Source organism: Colias eurytheme, chromosome 13, assembly GCF_061535395.1.
Source record: "Colias eurytheme isolate Ceu_HAF_F1 chromosome 13, ilColEury1 Martin Lab GWU primary, whole genome shotgun sequence".
NCBI lineage: Eukaryota > Metazoa > Arthropoda > Insecta > Lepidoptera > Pieridae > Colias > Colias eurytheme.
The window spans coordinates 977,244-997,649 of record NC_142992.1 but is presented as its reverse complement, the minus strand read 5'-3'; the positions used below and the strand labels follow the sequence as shown (position 1 = coordinate 997,649).

Genomic DNA, 20,406 nt, shown 5'->3' with positions numbered 1-20,406 from the left:
CACTGGGGGAGTGCCGGCAGAAGTGAAAACTTGATTATTAACGTTCAGCATGTTTGATATTTTGGAATGGTATCCGTCTTACGCATGGAATATAAGGGCTTAAAAAAAATCCGTCTTACGCTTTTTCGATCAGGCCACGTGTCCTGACGCAAGTTTAAGATTTTATACCCAACGCCGCTAAAAAGTTTTCACTTCAAAAATATAACATTTACAAAAATAGCACAAGCACTAATCCTTATAAAAACAGTAATTACTTCAACAAAATATACGAACGTTGGCCTAAAATCCAACTTTGCCTAGTGTACCTAAAGGTATATACATTGACAAATGGTACCCTCATTACGTAGGCTTACACCAAGGCTTCACGCGTAGCCTAGATAATCTATGTATTCACTTAATCTTATGAAAGATTTATCAATATTATTATTCGTAATGTAGCCCCAATTTTCTATTAAAAGGAATGATTTCAAAATGCATCTTTTAATTTCAACGTTTAATTCTAGTAAAAATATTGTTCATTAATTTATAAATGTACTGATCAGAACAAAACATGTATTTTTATATGCTTACGTTGATTAAAATACAGGCACCAAAGTATTCTTTATTATTATTACCCACTAGCGGTCCGCCCCGGCTTCGCCCGTGGTACATTTTTACGTTTTCTCTACATATGAACAATCCTCGTACTTCAAGGAATATAATAAAAAAAGAATTATCGAAATCGGTTCAGCCGTTCTCGAGTAATGCGCTTACCAACACATTTTGCGATTCATTTTTATATATAAGATTGTCAGGAAAACTTTTTATTGATATAAAAATATACGCGAGGATCTTGAAACTCTTCCTATCTTGAAGTTATAAATATTAAAGATTATAGTCGGTAGGTACAATCAATAAAACAAGGATTTTAAATTATTATTTATTTCATGCTTTACTGTCACATAGTCGAATCGAGTACATTTTCTGTGTGTTTGTGTCTCCCTGTTCCAAGTTCCTCCAGCTCTAAATTACTTGCATCTGAAATTAATAAAAAATTTCGTTTATAGAAATAGCCAATATTGTAAGTAATATTATTATTGTGGTTAGAAAAATAATAATCAAACCGGTATTGTAGCACTACATGAACGACGTAGCATATTATTTTATGATTTAGCAGATGAGACTGTAATATAACCATATATTAAAACGATTAAATTTAAATATGTAGCTGAAAATATTTAAGTTATTTTAAACAAAAGTAAAGAATTACAATTACTATTTATTATTTACTCTTAAACTACTCTTTCCTTCAAACTCATTAGATAATATTTTAAATTAAAACTAGCGGCCCGCCCCGGCTTCGTCCGTGGTACATATGAAAAATAGATGTTGGCCGATTCTCAGACTTACCCGGTATGCACAGAAAATTTCATGAGAATCGGTCCACCCGTTTCGGAGGAGTATGCAGACTAACATTGTGACACGAGAATTTTATATATAAGATTTACCATTTGTATACCCGAACTTCGTATTCGGCAAGTCATCCCAAATTTGTCGATCGCTGCTTCCAAAAACAGTGTAAAAAACGTTACAAAACACAGAGAAGCCGCTCAAGATGAAAAAGATTAACTTCCATCGACTTTGATCCGTCTGAAAACAGAGAATTTTATTAGTTTGGAGAAAGCACACATTAGCCTAATTATTTTGGGAATATTCCTTATTATCCTTCCTTGATAAAATTGTTTTAGTTTGTAGATATTTTAATAAAGGACATGGATTAAGGTGTTTTATTAGATTTATAAAAGTATTGGGCAGTCACTAGAAAATGTTAAAAAAATATAACCATATTTATTTTTTACCCTTAGAGCTAGAAATTAGAATGTTATTGTAGATTCAATTATCAACTTAAATGAGACGCGAACCGACATAAAGGAAATAAACAAATTTACGTAATAAATAGCAAGATATTTTAATAAATATTAACGAAAAATTCCTTTTTTTAGTGCAGATAAAAAGCAAAAAAAAATCCAAAAGTGCACGCCTCATAATTTTTTTTTAATAAATATTTATTAATTATTATTTTTATTTATTTAATAACAATTAAACCACATCGAATCAGACCCTGAAAAATGAAAGGGTTCTATTCCTGAGCATACTCAAGCGTAAGAGAAAAAAAAAGACTCGATTAGTAAAGTATTTCGGTCGCTATCGTGTTAACAAGATAAAGGATCCGCACATACAGACACACGGACGTCCAAGACAGAACTTTTTTAAACTGTTTTTTAACTAGTTTAAATAACAAAAATGACATCAAAAATATCATGAACGTTAAAAATAGTGTTTTTTCTTAATATGTGTGTGTATGTATTATCTTACAAGTGCAATGTATGATACATAAAGACATTTTAAGTTTGAAAAATCAGATGTTTTGCGCGAAGTGACAGTAGTACCCACCTCAACGCTTCGCTTATGAGGCGTGCAATATTCCGTTCTTTTTGAGTGCAGTATAAACAAAAAACTTTTTATGCTTCGGTTGTTAAAAAACCATAACAACTTCCTGTATTTAAACACGAATGTACCATTTTTATAATGGAATCCATTCATTTTAGCAACTTTAAATTAACCATAATACTCGAGTTTATTTATATTCCTTGGCTTTCAAACTTGGCTTAAGTAATTTCATAAAACCTTATCTTTTTAAATGAATATACACCAAAAGACTGTACAGCCATAAACTTTCACTGCTTTGAGAAAGTTGTACGTTAATTAAAATGTTTATGGAAAAAAGCATTTTTAGCCCCTTCAAAATTACTTAAGAAAAGTTTCACGGAAAAGTTCCATACGGTAATTAAATGCTCTATAAGTATCGTCACGCGTCTCCGTCATAACGTATTTCCTTCCAAAATGGGTTAGGTTTTTTGTGTTTTTAACTGCTTCAATTGAGTTAAAAAGTAAACAAAAAATCATATTCTTAGTGTGTTTTTAGATTCAGTAGTTACAGACATAAAAAATCAAGCTGCTGATTGATTTTTAAAGTATAGAAAATGCTCAATTACGAGGCGGGATTCGAGGATTTGGACCGGCATTTCGCCTTGCCGGGGCGACGCGGACTTCTGATCTTTCGGCCACCCAAGATCGGCAGGGCAATCGAATTTATTCTATTCTTTCGGTTTTATGTGTCTTTGTTAAGCTCATTAAATAAATCAATATAAATATTAAACTTACTATATCATCTCCAACAATGATTCCCGTGACAAGCGGTACGAGGGCCCCCACCAGACTCGATACCACGCTCGTCATGACTAGTAATGTACCAGCAAAGTTTTGTGTCATATCTTTTATGCTTTCCTGGAAATAATAATTTTCAGGAAATTTTATAAGGACTATGGAATGTCTGGCAGGTTCTATGATGGCATTTAGGGCCGATTTTTCAATCGATAGTTAAAACTTATCCGCCCATAGCTGTCAAAGACGGGCAAATAATACATTTTTGAAATCGTAGTTTAATACGTTATTCGACGAATAAGTATTAACCAAGGATTGAAAAATCAGCCCTTAGAATAATAAAAAATAAATTGAATAATAAAAATCTGCGGTATTGTTTAAGCAATGAATTATCTGCATTTGACGAAGAATAACACTATTATCTGTACAAAAAATAGGTTTGATGTAGTAAGTTAAAACATAAGTCAAACTTCATTAGGCGTGTTTAGAGTAAAATTTAAAGGTCGCCTTAAGTATAAATGTACTCTTAATTAATTACTAATTGCTGTTTAATTAATCCTACACAATATATTATCCAAGCTTGCACGTCTAAGATCTCCATTAGCTGAACAAATATCTTCTTTTATTTCTTACATTTTCACTTACACTTTTCACTTACTATGACGTCTTAAAGCAGTATTACTTCCAGTGTGGGAAAATGATGGCACTAGACTATCAGCTATAATAATAGCTCTAATAATTTTCATAATTATTTTTAACTAGCTTTCCGCCCGCGGCTTCGCCCGCGTTTTCAAAGAAAAACCCGTTCCCGTAGGATTTCCGGGATAAAACCTATCCTATGTCCTTTCTCGGGTATCAAAATATCTCTATACCGAATTTCATGCAAATTGGTTCAGTAGTTAAGACGTGATTGAGTAACAGACAGACAGACAGAGTTACTTTCGCATTTATAATATTACTAGCGGTCCGCCCCGGCTTCGCCCGTGGTACATATGAAAAATAGATGATGGCCGATTCTCAGACTTACCCGATATGCACAGAAAATTTCATGAGAATCGGTCCACCCGTTTCGGAGGAGTATGCAGACTAACATTGTGACACGAGAATTTTATATATAAGATTAGTATGGATTGAAAGCTGGTGCCTGCCATGATGGCCTGTTTAGATGTAGTTTATTTCTGCCAATGTGGAAGCGGTGGTTCCTTGTTAAAAATAACATTCTTATAAAATATTCATAGAATAGAAAAGAATCGATCACGAAGCGGGATTACAAATATACAGGATGTCCCACCATTGGTATACTAAGCGCGAAGGGACTTGTAGTTTGGCATACACTGATTACGTAACCGCGGCTGTACACACTCGTCGAGAGCCTCTCGTCGAGAGCCTCGGCCGAAAAGACTCTCGTCGAGAGCATGCCTGTACACACTCGTTCTAACATTTGAACTGAAGACTTACACGAGAATGGACGTAGCTATTTGTCTTTGTGCCGTGAGCTATTATAATTTTTTAAACATAAACATTTTTAAAAAAGAATTCTCAAACCATGGAGAAAAAGAAGATGGTGGATGATTACTATGCACCGCAGTAGAAACAGGGAAATAAATATAAAAACTTCCTGAATAGTTAATGTATTTTATTGTATTTTTAAGGAATCAATAGAAACGCTTCTTTGTTTCAGAAGTAAAATGGAAAATCAATTGGCTGAGTTGGTGGCAGAACCTTCTGGCCAATCCATACTAATATTATAAATGCGAAAGTAACTCTGTCTGTCTGTCTGTTACTCGATCACGCCTTAACTACTGAACCAATTTGCATGAAATTTGCTATAGAGATATTTTGATACCCGAGAAAGGACATAGGATAGTTTTATCCCGGAAACCTACGGGAACGGGTTTTTCTTTGAAAACGCGGGCGAAGCCGCGGGCGGAAAGCTAGTTTAAAATAAATCCATAAAAAATAAGTTCCATAAAAAATAAGTTCCATAAAAAAGGTTCTGTTTGATAGCACTCCAAAAACTGTAATTCTCGTTCATTAGACCACATAGTGAAACACGTGCGTTCATAAATAACGTCAGCGAGCAACTAACTGAACGAGTGTGTACATGCTCGCTCTCGTTTTCCTCGCGAGACTCAACGAGACCCTTTGACTCGGGCGCAAAAAACCGACCAGCGACCGAGACAGCCGAGGCGAGACACGAGAGCGCGAGACAAGACGAATGCACCATGTACATACTCGTTCTCGGCCTGTCTCGGTGTGTCTCGGCGAGTGTGTACAGCCGGCATAAAAAATACTTAAACAACAAAATTACACCAAATTTTTTTGCTAAATTTTTCCTGAAAATTCATGTTTTCTTCTCTAGCTTCGTGCAGCCGGCATATACCGCATATACCGCTTCGCAAATATGAGCATTTTGTCTATGAAAATATCGATAATAGTTAATTTTATAAGTATTTTTTACGTACTCAGCGTATGTAAAACTATAACCTCCTTTGAGCTTTGTATACCAACAGTGGGACAACCTGTATATTTATTTCAATGGGATGAAAACTAAAAATTAAATAATTTTGATAATAAATAATTATTTATACTCGGATAAATACTGCTCTAAGGCATCACGGTCTGATCGGATTTAGTCGGACATAGAAAACTTACAAGGAATCCACAAAATTGAAAGGCTACTAATCCTAGTGTGGCCATAAGGATGACGTCACCGAGGCGATCCCATGGCGAATAAGAAGAGAGGATTATTAACCCCGTAATTGGTCCTAAAGCTCCTGTGGAAGTAAATAATCTTTAGTATACAGGGTGTTGTTTTTAAGCTATTGCATAGCTTCTATCGCGGGCTTTGAGCGCGGGGACCGAATCCAGAAATTCCGTAACGAAAAAACCTCACGCTCCCCACTCCGACGGGCGCGGAGGTGTGGCTTGAAGGCATAGCATGCAATAGCTTTACCGCGGCAGTCCCCGAGTGCCACACGTCTTTTTATTTGAAAATAACTGATTTTAACAATTTACGATTTCATTTTGATTGTACAAGAAGTTTGGGCTGATGTCTTGTTTCTTTTTTTATTGAATTTATACTAATATTATAAAGCTGAAGAGTTTATTTGTTTGTTTGAACGCGCTAATCTCAAGAGCTACTGGTCCAATTTGAAAAACGGTTATCGGTGTTAGATATCGCTAAGACCTACGGGAGCGGAGCAATGCGGGTAAAACCGCGCGGCACAGCTTGTATACAAAAAAAAAAAACAAATTTTCCCGTAACCTCTCATTCCAGAAACCCTTGAAATCTTTGAATTTGACACCGAAAAACTTTGATTGAGGCAAGGCGGCTCGTCTGTCTGAACTTTTCATAATAATTATAAACATTATTTAATTTAATTGTAATATAATTATTAGGACCCTGTATTTTATATATTGTGCATAATATTTTCAAAAATATTATGAAACATAATATTTACTGGATTAATTTGGACTTTCAAATATATTTGACAAAAAATAAACTGTAATATTTACTTACTAGCTGTTGCCCGCGACTTCGTCCGCGATTCGGTCGTTTTTCGTCATTCGTCGTTTAAAAAAAATACGTGACACTTTATTTTTGAATGTTCTTAATTGTCTCTTATAAAATTTAACTACATTAAAATTGAATACTCTGATAAGAAAATCTTAAAATCATCGAAAATCATAGACATCGAATATCTGAGGAAAACATGAATGAATGTGATTTAAATTCTACATTTCTTAGTAATTAAAATAATAATCTTAATTAAATGTAGATTAACAGTTTGAGCGCACCATTATAGAATATGTACCTAAGTAATAAATTACGTTAGTTTACATAGTAACTTTACTAAAAACACGATGACTTTCTTTCGCGCTCGGTACCACAAACTAAACATGTTTGTGGTACGTGGCCCGCGTCACTTTACCCCCCACGAGTTCCCCTCCGTTGCTATGCGAAAATACATTCGTCGCCCTACTGTAGGAAAAATTGTAATACTGCGGCCTGGGCGTTATAACACGCTCAGGGAATTCCTGAGTGCTGATAGACTTCCGTCTATCGGCATTTATACCAATTTTATATTAATATCACCATCTTGAGGAAAAGCTTCTAATGTCGATTTAAAACGCATATATACGGATTAACCTGATGAATTAACATGTTCTAAAATTGTGAAATGAGTTCAGTTTTAAAGAGAAATATTGATTTCTTGTATTCGATTATTCGTCGTAGTCGAATACAAAATATATTTAAAGAAACTTAGGTTGGCCTTCAGGCAAAAGGGATCCTATCAAATGATAAACTTGACCTTGTATCTTAAAAGTAAGAATGAAAGGAGCATCTGATAATTGTTGAGCACCAAAGGATCATTTAAAACGCAATACTATAAGAGCTAATATTGTCTAAGAACTGTTTAGATTGCACATGTTCCTCTAAAACTTAAAAGTTGTGATTTCAAAGGTTCCGGCGTATCTTCAAACGAAAGCCGACTCCTTACTCCACTTTAAAGCATTACAAAAAGAACATACTACGTTAATATCGCCTATACAGAAGATGATCTGTAATCAATTGTGAGGTTATAAGCAAACCCACTTTTATATTATTTTGTCGGACCACACCACCGAATTTGTAGATTGATCTTCTATGTTTACCTCTAAGTCATTAAGACTATGTCGAAATCTGTCTGCAATAAGACGGGCCTCTCGCTATTCGTCCGTTTAAAGAGACCAATAGTTTCAATTCTTAATCTTTCATTAAACAAACTTATTAATCGTTCTTGTCTCAAATAATGGTAATATTCGCGTCCCTACTCTAGTCATTGCTTATGCTCATGTTCATATTCGAGAGATCGAATAATATTATGGTGCACCCTATTATTTGTCAAACGGTCTTCATATTGAGTAAAAGTTTCAGAATTCTCAAGATAAAATATGACGATCGTGATCAGCTGTGAGACGTAATTCCCTCTCAGTGAGGGTTTCGGTCTCACGGGATAGTACAATATGCCATTTGCGATCAGCTGTGAGACGTTATATATACCCTCAGTGAAGGTTTCGGTCTCACAGGATAGTACATGCCGTTCGCGGTCAGCTGTGAGCCGCAATTCTCGTTGTGAAGCGGTTTCAGGTTCGGCATAACACATGTTGTTTTCGGTCAATAGTAAGCCTTAGCCTCTTATCTCTAACGATCCTTGAGAACTCTTATTTCTCATTTTCTTAACTTTGCTCGAATTTCGATATATAAAGATTTTTTAGGTGGCACTGATGCGGGTGAATAAAAATTAAAACGGACTAAGAGTGTTATAATCTCAATCATCATCATCAATACATATAATAATATTGTGGAAAAGTGATGTCTGTACAATTAAAATATGTAGAAAAAAATTAGCAGGTGTTATTATTATCGAGAAATCGAGAGAAACCATTTTTTTCTCTTAAAAGCTCCCCCCCTCCCACTTCCCGAACTCCGATTGACCGTAATTTATTTTTCCTTACATTTTTATCATATCCTTTTCTAATGGGTTTCATCCTACTGCGATTTTTTTTTGTTTCAAAAATTATCTACCCTGGTGTATAGGTAAATTTTCCACATAAAATGTCCTTTAACCCATTGACCACCGTAAGGCCCGATCGGGGCGCGACACAATAGATTTTCTATTGTGTCTGTGATTCCGAGGACTGATGGATTAAATTATATCGTATTATATATTTTTTAACCCCCGACGCAAAAAGACTGGTGTTATGTGTTTGACCGCTATGTATTTCTGTGTGTGTGTGTGTGTCTGTCTATGGCACCGTAGCTGGCTAACAGGTAAACCGAATTAGATGCGGTTTTTTTTGTTAGGCAGAATATTTTCCGACGCTGGTTCTTAGATAAAGTGTATCAAAATTGGTTCATCCACTTATTATACCTACATAGGGGTAAAAGTCGGAATGAAAAAAATGAAAGTTATAATTTATTTTTAAAGATCGTCGGGAAGTTTATGAAATTATTTATTCCTTTTTCTATACACTTTTCTTCGTCTAAACGGTTTAGTTACGTGCTCTCTCTCTCTTCAGCCTTTAGTTACGTGCGTGAGACAGGAAAGATCTAATTTGGATTTGTTTCTGGATTTGATAAAAACTGAGTATCGATTAAGCTGATCAGTGGCTACTGGCTACACCATAGATTATTAAAAACATCCGTTTAAGAAAGGAAGGAAATAGAATTTGCTCCTCTCCCCCCCCCTGGTTCCTAAAAAATAATATGACATAATTTAAAAGAAATTTTACGTAGAATTAGTTAGGCATTTCTTTTTTGATTTCGATATTATATACTAATCATAATTTTTAATTACAATATGTAGTAACTATTTGGTATAGGTTAGGCATTTCATTTCTTGATTTTCTTTAATAATTTGGTACGTAAGTTTTTTAGCTCAGTTTAGTAAGAAATTTTAATAACAATTCTTTTAATTATTTATGGTAGTACAACAGTACAGTATGGTTGTACGTATTTACTCAATAATTGTATGTTAAGTAGTAATTCAGCATGGGTGTAGCCACGGTGGGGCTGAGTGGGGCGCTTACCCTGGCTTTGATCTGGTAGGTACTAATTGTGAAAGGGAGTGGGCGTGGGCGTGGGATTGGGACTGAACGTGGCATATGGCGTGGGAGTGCGAGTGGGCGCGGGAGTGGGAGCATGAAAATAAAAATGATTTTTTATTGTTGCCCCACCCTGAGCCCATGGTCATAGGTCCCATAGTCACTATTCCACGCGAACGAAGTCGCGGGGACAGCTAGTAGACAAATATAATCAGAAAGCTTTGAACTCCTAAGCTCAACCATAAAAGATCTAAGACAGTTATGATGTCGGGAGATATTTTTTATATAATATGGAGAACATTTCTTTCATACTTGATTTCTGTGTAGCTTTAACCATTAAGATACACGCATTAAGAACGCACACGCGACGAAAGCTTAAAAATGAAGTTGCTGCTCTGCTCACGAATATGAAAAATAATTGTACCAAGTTTCGTTTAAATCCGTCGAGTAGTTTTTGTTTCTATAACGGTTATACAGACAGACAGACGGACAAACATTTTTGACGTCGATGTCGATCTCTAATCACCTCGTGATAGTTATTTAGGAAATATATTTCATGTGCAGAATTGACCTCTACAGATTTAATATAAGTAGGTATACATATATTTAGATTCCAATTTCCATGTAACGTTAAATTCGACTATATAATAACTAACAGACAACGCAGGTTACTCTCGTTTCCGTAAGTTGAGGCGGCTACATATTCGGTCCTAATAACATGACTTTTTGTGAACGAAACGACAGCGCGGTTTAATTCGATGGCAACACCATCAGAAAAAAGGAAATATTTTTAACTTTGAAAAAATATTATGATTTACACTATTAATACTATTTTAACATTAACACAAAATATAAGACTGTGAGTGTGTAAAAATAAATCCAGCTAGTTTCACATCACAGTTATGTTTATAATTAGGTATACGACATGAAAATATATTAATTACCTACCAAGCAATAATCATACAGATAAATACTGAACAAAAGTATTAACAGTCAAAGTATATTTTTACTAACAACATGTAAATGATGAAGGAATAATAATTATCAACGAACTAACCTTTTTGTATTAAAGTCCCGCCTCGTGATCGAATTATTAAAACACGAAGATTTTTAAAAATGTAACCAATGAACACAATCAATATTAGATTAACTGCAGTAATGGTGTCTAGTTTGACTTAAAATAATATACATCTACCCTCACTTTTAAAAATGTAGTATATATTCACACGAATTATAAGCGCACCTTATAGGGAAGGGAAGATTTATTATGGGTTAAAGAGTTAAATAAATAAATAACATAATTATATTTAAATTATTAATTTTTAACATTGTGTTCAGTAGTGTTAACATGTAAATTAATTTGATTTTTACGAAATCTCATAGATGGCGCTGAATCAAATTTGTCTTTATAGTACTAAGATTCATTAAACAGTTTCTCTGCCCAAATTACGTAAATGACGTAGTTTTTATAGTGTAAAGCTACATAATAGCATGGCTTACTCAAAAACAACATTTAAACATGAGTCTTTAGATTGTACGCTGTCGTAGTACACGGAATACGTAAGAAAAGTAAAGGTTCACAGCTCCTCCCCCGGAGGTGATAGCATGATAATATGTTTAAAAAAACCTCACACGACCTGTTAGTAATATTCATGCAAAATTTGAAGTCAATCTATGCAGTACTTTTCGAGATTAGCTCGGACAAACATACAGACAAACAGACAAACAGACAAACAGACAAACAGACAAACAGACAAAAATTCTAAAAACTATATTTTTGGCTTCTATATCGATTATAGATCATGGATTATGTATTCTTTTAAAAAAATATTCAATGTACAGTTTTGACTTTCCTACGATTTTATTATATGTATAGTATTTACTTATAAATAAATTAAGAAATTTTCGAAAACCAAAACTCACCGAGACCATTGATAATCTTCCTAAAGTACTTGATATCGAAGAAATGGTCAATAAGCCCGATCCGATAAGCCCAGTCGAAAGTTGGAGCGGTCAAAGTGTACACTAACCATAGTGAAGTGAACGATAGTGCCACTTTGGTGGTCACCTGAAAGTGTTACGATTATTAGATTATACAGTAATAATCTATACTAATATTATAAAGCTGAAGAGTTTGTTTGTTTGTTTGAACGCGCTAATCTCAGAAACTACTGGTCCGATTTGAAAAATTCTTTCGGTGTTAGAAAGCCCATTTATCGAGGAAGTCTGTAGGCTATATTATATCATCACGCTAATACTAACAGGAGCGGAGGAATGCGGGTGAAACCGCGGGGAACAGCTAGTTATAAATAAAAGAATTTAATCTAGCTGTAATTGCGGTGGTAATGAGCGGTGGTAAATTCGATTCTACTAATGTTCACCTGCGTACCTTGCAGTTATGTTATAAAGCTCTAACATAAAGAGGGATAAAAGTTAAATAATACATTTGTAGTAGATTACGAGTGTCTGCATAAAATGGTCTATATTTTTCAAACTACGGAACCATATTTGATAAATTATTTTTGTTTGCTAAGTGAAAATAAATGTCATTTTAAAGTAATTAAATAGAATTACAATATTGACATTATTGAAGTAAATAGGCATTATTAAAGAAAATACTCACTTCTGGCAAAGATTCTTGAAACGTTTTCAAATAAGCTGGCATATCAGCCAGGAAAAATATGAAAATTGCGTTAGTTGAGGCGTGAACGGCAGCAATGGACCAAAACTGACGAGTTCTTATTATAAGTCTCCATGGCTTTTTAGTCTTTTTCTGAAAGTTTATACAATCGTTGTCAATTATGAAGTTTTGAAATGTAGGACTAATATTATATTATGCATATTGGGATTTGTGAAGGAAGAACAAAATTATTAAGATTAAGTTTCATGTAGTGTAATATCATATACCTCAAAATTAAGTTCAGATTGTTGAGCTGTAGTTATGTCATATTATTATATCAAGAGTGATGTAAAAAATAACATACTGGTACATAATCATCGTTGTTTTATTACCTAAGTATCTAAATATAAAACAAAATGAAAACCGCTGACAACTAATTTAGGGAGCCAAAAATTATCATGCTTTTTGGAATATTGTAATATCTGGACAGAATACTAACTAGTAGCTAACGCTAATATCGGCGTTATTAACCCAATTTTATAAGTCGTTTCTATGCTCTTAACTTCAAGTGTCATAAATAGAAGTATAAAACTTACCGCACGATAACTCCTAATAGCCTCTCTAATAAACTCCCCTTCCGAGTCTCCAACGGCTTTATGTTTCTCCGGGGAACTAGCAGTCAGGAGACCCCACACAGCCGCCATAGAGAAGGTGATCATCGCCTGCGAGTAGAAGATCAGCTCCCAGCCGAGCCTGGTTTCGAAGAACAGCCCAGATAGGGGAAGAGCTATTATGATACCGAGGAGTAAGCCTGTAAAATTTAAAATCACAGATATATTCATGAAATGAATGAATTGAATGATGTATTAATTGATAAATGAACAATTCAATTACTAAAAAAATATTTTTCAGTTCTAGCAATGGATAGCGTAGATCTCTAAATAGGTTTTAAGTTTATTATTATAGATTAGTTTTAAACTACGAGGGTGAAAATGTTCTAATTACTACACGTAAAACATCTTCTAGTAGAAATTACAAGGGGTAAAAAGCATATTTATTTTCATTATAAAAACTTACTAGTACTTCTGTAGCTTCAATGAAGCTTTAATTCCTGCCTTACCTCCCTGTACAAGCTGATTGAAAGACCTCCTCTCATGTGGCGGCAACCAATTAGCAATAAGCTTTTGATTGACGGGAGTAACACATGCTTGTGTCATGCCGAGTAAGAACTGAGCATTGCATGTTGCTATCCAACCACCCTGTAAATAAATAATAATATTAATTGTATGAATTGTATTGAAAATTAAATAATGTTAATACGTGAAGGAATTTAATATAGTTAGTTAGTGTAGAGCTGTTATTACAGAACAAACAATAATAATCTATACTAATATTATAAAGCTGAAGAGTTTGTTTGTTTGAACGCGTTAATCTCAGGAACTGTTGGTCCGATTTGAAAAATTATTTTGGTGTTAGATAGCCCATTTATTGAGGAAGGCTATAGGCTATATCATCACGCTAAGACTAACAGGAGCGGAGCGGGTAAAACCACAGGGCACTAGCTGTATACTGAATATGTAAAAGACTTAAATATTGATGTAGAGGTGTTATTTCAGAACAAACAAAAATAATTGTTTTAAAATACTATATTTTATTTATTTAAAAATTTTATCGCTGGTATAGCATTTAAAATTATAATATTATTGACTTCACATTATTATAGACGTGATTTATGTCAGAATGTTGTTTGTGTAGCAAAATATTTTGTAAAGGTATTAATTTCTCAATATGAACTTAAAAATTAATTAATTTTAATTAACAAATAATAAATACTAAAGAAAATCTTAGCGTTTATCTCTTAAATTCAAGTCAGATTTGAAGGCCTCTCAAAGTTTCCAACAGCACGCAAAAATTTAGCAGTTAAAGTACGCTCGAAATAAAATTTCAAGTGCTTACTCGATTCCCGAGGACCGTGAATTTATAAGTGGTAATACAGATGAAGTTGTTTTAAATGTAAAATAACAGATCTGATATCTATACGAATAATGAATACATAAAATTGGGATGTTTGGTTATGTATGAAAAAGCTCTACAAATTTAAGGTTGTACGGGTAGTATAAGAATCACTACATATAATAAAACAAAGTCGCTTTCTCAGTCCCTATGTCCCTATGTATGGTTAAATATTTAACGCAAATACGCAACGGATTTTGATGTGGTTTTTTTTAATAGATAGAGTGGTTCAAGAGGAAGGTTTTAGTATATAATTTATTAGGTTTTAGACGAAGCGGGCGAAGCCGCGGGCGGAAAGCTAGTAAATAATAAAATCACTTTATTAGGTTCACCACATACAGCTCTGCCAATATTTATTTATTTATAGTAATAGTAGTTATCATCAAAACCTTGTTTCGTTTTTTTCTGGAAAGGGTAACAAATATTAGTTTTATGTTCATACTAGATGTCCGCCCGCGGCTTCGCCCGCGTTTTCAAAGGAAAACCCGCATAGTTCCCGTTCCCGTGGGATTTCCGGGATAAAACCTATCTTATGTGTTAATCCAAGTTACCCTCTATATGTGTGCTAAATTTCATTGTAATCGGTTCAGTAGTTTTTACGTGAAAGAGTAACAAACATCCATACAAACTTTCGCCTTTATAATAGTATTAAGATTATACCTTATTAACAATAGTAGGCATAGCAGCAGATAGCGCTCCATTGATCAACAACACAGACGTCAAAACAAACTTTTCCCCAACTTGAGTCAAGTATTTCTCTGCTGGTATTATCATGAAGGCATATCCGAAGAAATACCACGATAAGATGGTGCCTTGGATTCTTCGGTTCCAGTGGTGGGTCTAAAAAAGAAAAAAAAAAAATACATTTGAACTAAAATTTATTAGAAGTGTTAGTTAGCGATTATACAATAAATTTTCAAGACCTTATTGTTTTAATTATTTTATATTATAAGACCAACACAACAATATCTACTTTATTTTAAGGCCGTGTACGCGGTCCGTGCGCTGTTTGGCTCAAATATGTGATTTTTCAAACCAGATTGTCCATCAACCACTTATCTTACAAACATATGAATTACTAATAATTTTAGGAAATTTTATTGTCTATGTAGTTAGTTAAGAGTTTTTTTCAATTAATACAGTATTTGTGAATACCATCAAGATAACTGAGCCGATGATTACTTGATTTCACTTTTAGTGTCAATTTCGAAGCTAAAAATATCTGAAATTGCTGACAGATCTAACACACAATTATTTTTAACTAACTACAAAGATCCTTATTAAAATAGTTAGTTAAAAGATTTTTTTATTTTGGACTCCTAACTTACGATATTAAAATCCGAACAATGTGATTTTTTTTAGAAATTATAGTCGACAAAATGATTATTTTCACCAAGATATTTGACTTTATTGAATATAATTTATACATATTTCAATAAAAGAATGTCTTACTTATAAGATAAAATTTAAAAAATCAACTAAGGTACCTCTATTATTTTTCTACAAATTTTTTTAAAGTACTATAAAACACTGCGCGCGACCCGATTAAAATCAGTCGGCAGCGAGCCTTTCCAGAGAGAGGACCTGTTGCTCGGCGCTCTCCTGTGGACCTATGCTGTTCATAGTAAAAGGATAGCGCAAGCCGCGATCTATCGTAATAGATCGCGGAGATTTTGACTTGCGTTAAATTGAATATGCCCTCTTAAACAAAATTTATTTTATATTTCGATCTTTATGTTTGTCCGGTTCATTAGGGATAATCGTCACCGCTGAAACGATTTTAATGCAACTCTCACTAAAATACAGATGTAATTAAACTCAAGTTACCTTAGAATTTTCATTATTCATTAATTTAATTGTTACAAACAACACAAACAATTTCCTAATTATCATTAGGTATGTCTGTTTGTCAACAAATTCAGAGCCCTGCGTTCCAGAGTCTAACGTTATGGACAACAACGAATTACGACATCTACACTATCTTGTTTACTATTTTCCACTTACCTCAACATAAGAATTTTCATTTATCTCTGATATAGCATAGATACCAACACTAGTACTGCCTCTCATCATGCCCATTACAACTGACGCGGCGAACATGTACACTATTTGCAAGTGCCGTATGCCAAGTTTGAATTCTGAAAAATGTGCAGAAATTATATTTTCAAAGTAGTGTCTTTCTTGTTCAAACTCAAACTCAAACATTTATTTATTCAATTAGACTTCTTTTAGAAGCACTTTCGAATGGTCATTAGTCATTACATATGTTAACATTTACAACGGATTCGGAATGTACTTAGTATCTATGGAGTAGAACCGGCAAGAAACTCCATAGTCGCTCTTTTATTAGGTGAAAACTTCTTGAGGATGGTTAAAGACAAATTAAAGATACAATTCTTTAATTCGCTATTCTTTCGTCTCGTTGTTCATTTCATTTTGGTGAAATATCTTGAAGATGGTAAAGACAAAACAAAGATCATTATTTTCACAAATTCTTTTTCTGTTTGAAAATAACCCAATAAAAAAATAATAACTTGGTACATCAAATGAAATTAATTATTCAATTAATTAAAACAACTGTTAAAAGTAATTAAACATTTGCAATTTGAAATATAATTGGCATCGGAATGTTTTCTGCTTGGAGAGTTGTTTATGAATGAAGCTATATAAAGGCACTATAAAGGCCTTATTAACTATTATTTCGATCAACATTAATTGATATCGATTCTAGAACACATCGATATTTTCTAACACAAAAATCCTAATACTAAATGTCTTAGGATTTTTGTGTTTACAAATCTAATATATATTATCAAGGCGAAAGTTTGTAAGGATGTATGGATGTATGGATGTTTGTTACTCTTTCAAGTAAAAACTACTGAACCGATTACAATGAAATTTAGCACACATATAGAGGGTAACTTGGATTAACACATAGGATATCCCGGAAATCCCACGGGAACAGGAACTATGCGGGTTTTCCTTTGCAAACGCGGGCGAAGCCGCGGGCGAAAATCTAGTACATAATAATTTGTTCTATCATTTTCGAAATCTGGTTCATCATAGAAACAATAGTTTTTATTTACATTCCCATATTTACCATTATTTACTTACTCGTTTTAGTAATAACACCATCATGGCTATCTTCAAACTTATATCTCAAGAAATCTGTATCCATTTCACTTGCTTACAATCAACCATTTTCTTCTAGTAATTCTGTACACTAATCGTAGAATGGAAACAACAATTAAACAAAACCACTATCAATGATACGAGATATTATATACATCATTACATCCTTGCATACATTTGCTTTGTCAACTTTAATTTCATTATTTGCATTACTCGATTCACCGTTAATTTCATCACATTCAGTAATTTCGATCTTATCAGCTATACATAGGGTAGGTTTTTCTGTATCCACGAGAGATAAATCTAATTTTGTCCGGTGTCTGAAGACGTCATGTGGTGGCATTAAATTGAGTTCTACAGAAGGTTTCTCTGTTTATCTGATAATGATCACGTAGGTACCTACTGAGATAAAATGTTTGGCGTCTGTAGACTGTTTTTTAAAGTACGATCAACATCGTAATACTCTTCATTTATTGGTAGGATTAGTCGTACCTTTTAAAATGAAAAATCACGGAACATAAGCCACTTAATAGTTAAGTATAAGTTACAATTTTTTAAAATAACATAACAAAGTACAAAGGTAAATATAAATAATATTATCCCAAAATATGCCTAAGATATAAGATAGAAATTAAAACTGTTTAATGCATTATGTCACATTTATTTCATAAATGAAAATAAATAATAAAATAAATTATTTTGATGCTGATTGTCACTATAGCACATTTAGATAATCCATAATTAATATTATAAATGCGAAAGTAACTCTGTCTGTCTGTCTGTTACTCAATCACGCCTTAACTACTGAACCAATTTGCATGAAATTTGGTATAGTGTCTACTGTATTTCTAGGGTTAACATTGGACGAGAAACTACAGTGGGGAGCCCATGTCAACACCGCTGCAGGTAAGCTCAGTTCTGCTGCATATGCAGTCCGAAAAATAAGGCATCTCACCGATGAATATACGGCCAGATTGGTTTATTTCAGCTACTTTCATAGCATTATGTCCTATGGAATTCTACTGTGGGGCAGGGCTGCAGATATAGAAACTATATTTATCTTACAGAAAAGAGCCATTCGCTCTATATATAATTTACGTGCTCGGGACTCACTAAGAGATCATTTTAAGAATACTGGTATCCTTACTGTACCATCACAGTATATATTTAATAATATTTTGCATGTACACAAAAGCTCTGACTTACACACAAGAGTAGGAGATAGACACGATTATGGCACAAGGAACAAGAATAGAATTGAAATGCCATTTTTCCGATTAGCTAAAGTTAAAAATTCATTTATGGGTCAAGGTATACGCTTATACAATAGAATTCCTCATAATATTAAAGAGTTTAGTAGTAGGTACTAAATTTAAAACTTACATAAAAAATGTACTAGTTCAGAGAGCGTACTACAGTATTCAGGAATATATGGACGATAAAGACCCATGGAGGGTTGTCGCGTAAAAACCACAGGACAGTTCTTTGGCATATTATGTAGTTAGGTAGATATAAGTTACATATTATGTAAATTTATTGACATTATTTAAAAGAGCAACTATGGAGTTTCTTGCCGATTCTTCTCCATAGATACTGCTTTCCGAATCGGTGGTAAATGTTAAAATACTATGTAATGACGATTCGAAAGTGCTACTAAATAGTAGTCTAATTGAATAAATGAAAAAAAAAAAAAAAAAAAAAAAAAGAAATACTTTAGCTAGGTGAACCATGTTGGAAAACTTTAAATAACCTGCGGTTATACTGCATTTTCCAGGATAAAGAGGAAGCTGTTTTATAATCCGGGATCCATCGGTAATCTTTATTACTTCCTCTGAACCTTATTATGATAAATAACAATATTTTCATGAAATATTTTTCAATAGAAGGAGATAAAAATTGTTGTTTTGATAATTACGTTTTAATATCTCTTCGAAATAGGTAAGTAGATGAACCTGGAAGACAGATTACAATAATTATTCTATCTAATAAAAATGAATCGGAAATAAAAGCGCATCGCCTGCGTTGGCTTGGTCATGTAGAGCGAATGGGTGAGGAGCGAGGTCTGAAGAGAGCATACTTGGGCCGTCCCCCGGGCCGTCGGCCGGTGGGTCGACCCAAGTATCGCTGGCGCGATCAAGTGGAGAGGGACCTGAGTGCGCTTCAAGCCAGTGACAATTGGCAAGAGACCGCTCAGGACCGGGGAAGGTGGAGAGTTCTCGTCTCGGAGGCCAAGACCCACTTCGGGGTTTCAGCGCCACAGGAGTAAGTAAGTAAGTAAGTAAGTAATAAAAATGAATCGCCAAATGTAACATAGCGCCATAGGTACTCGAGAAATCTTTTTTTATAATATTCCTTGAAGTACGAAGATGGTTCTTATTTAGAGAAGATGTAAACTTGTACCACTAGGGAAGCCGGGGAGGACCGTTCGATGCTAATATTTGTATCGGGAAAACCACAATCCATACTTTAATATTATAAATGCGAAAGTAACTCTGTCTGTCTGTCTGTTACTCAATCACGCCTAAACTACTGAACCAATTTTCATGAAATTTGGTATGGAGATATTTTGATACCCGAGAAAGGACATAGGCTACTTTTTATATCGGGAAAATAACACAATCCCGGAAATCCCACGGGAACGGGAACTATGCGGGTTTTTCGTTGACTGCGCGGGCGAAGCCGCGGGCGGAAACCTAGTATTCTAAATATTTTATATTCAGTCACAATATTCATAATGTGTTTTCTTTGATCTTATGTAGCATAATATTACTTAATACAAGGTATGATTTGGTGTTACTCGAAAATAACACATATCGAAAAACGCGAAATCCAAAAGAATCTATACA

At 34.0% G+C, this 20,406-nt stretch overlaps 1 protein-coding gene across 1 annotated transcript; it reads right to left on the bottom strand.

The window, feature by feature from the left end:
• Window positions 1-915: 915 nt before the first annotated feature.
• On the bottom strand, window positions 916-17,655 carry LOC149903196 (putative inorganic phosphate cotransporter). Its single transcript, XM_090108939.1, has 11 exons — window positions 17,543-17,655; window positions 16,433-16,566; window positions 15,089-15,268; window positions 13,536-13,674; window positions 13,012-13,226; window positions 12,419-12,568; window positions 11,719-11,863; window positions 5,860-5,981; window positions 3,205-3,327; window positions 1,488-1,629; window positions 916-1,017 (listed from the first exon to the last, which is right to left on the bottom strand). Exons 1-11 carry the CDS (start codon window positions 17,604-17,606, stop codon window positions 938-940), a joined length of 1,494 nt encoding a protein of 497 aa, XP_089965065.1. The 5' UTR covers window positions 17,607-17,655; the 3' UTR covers window positions 916-937.
• Between the last annotated feature and the right edge of the window lie 2,751 nt (window positions 17,656-20,406).

Coding starts and splice junctions, on each gene's coding strand:
- LOC149903196 (XM_090108939.1), bottom strand. CDS start 17,606: ATGGATACAGATTTCTTGAGATATAAGTTTGAAGATAGCCATGATGGT. Junction 15,269..16,432: donor ATGAAAATTCTTATGTTGAG/GTAAGTGGAAAA, acceptor TTTCTTTTTTAG/ACCCACCACTGGAACCGAAG. Junction 3,328..5,859: donor TTCAATTTTGTGGATTCCTT/GTAAGTTTTCTA, acceptor TATTATTTCCAG/GAAAGCATAAAAGATATGAC.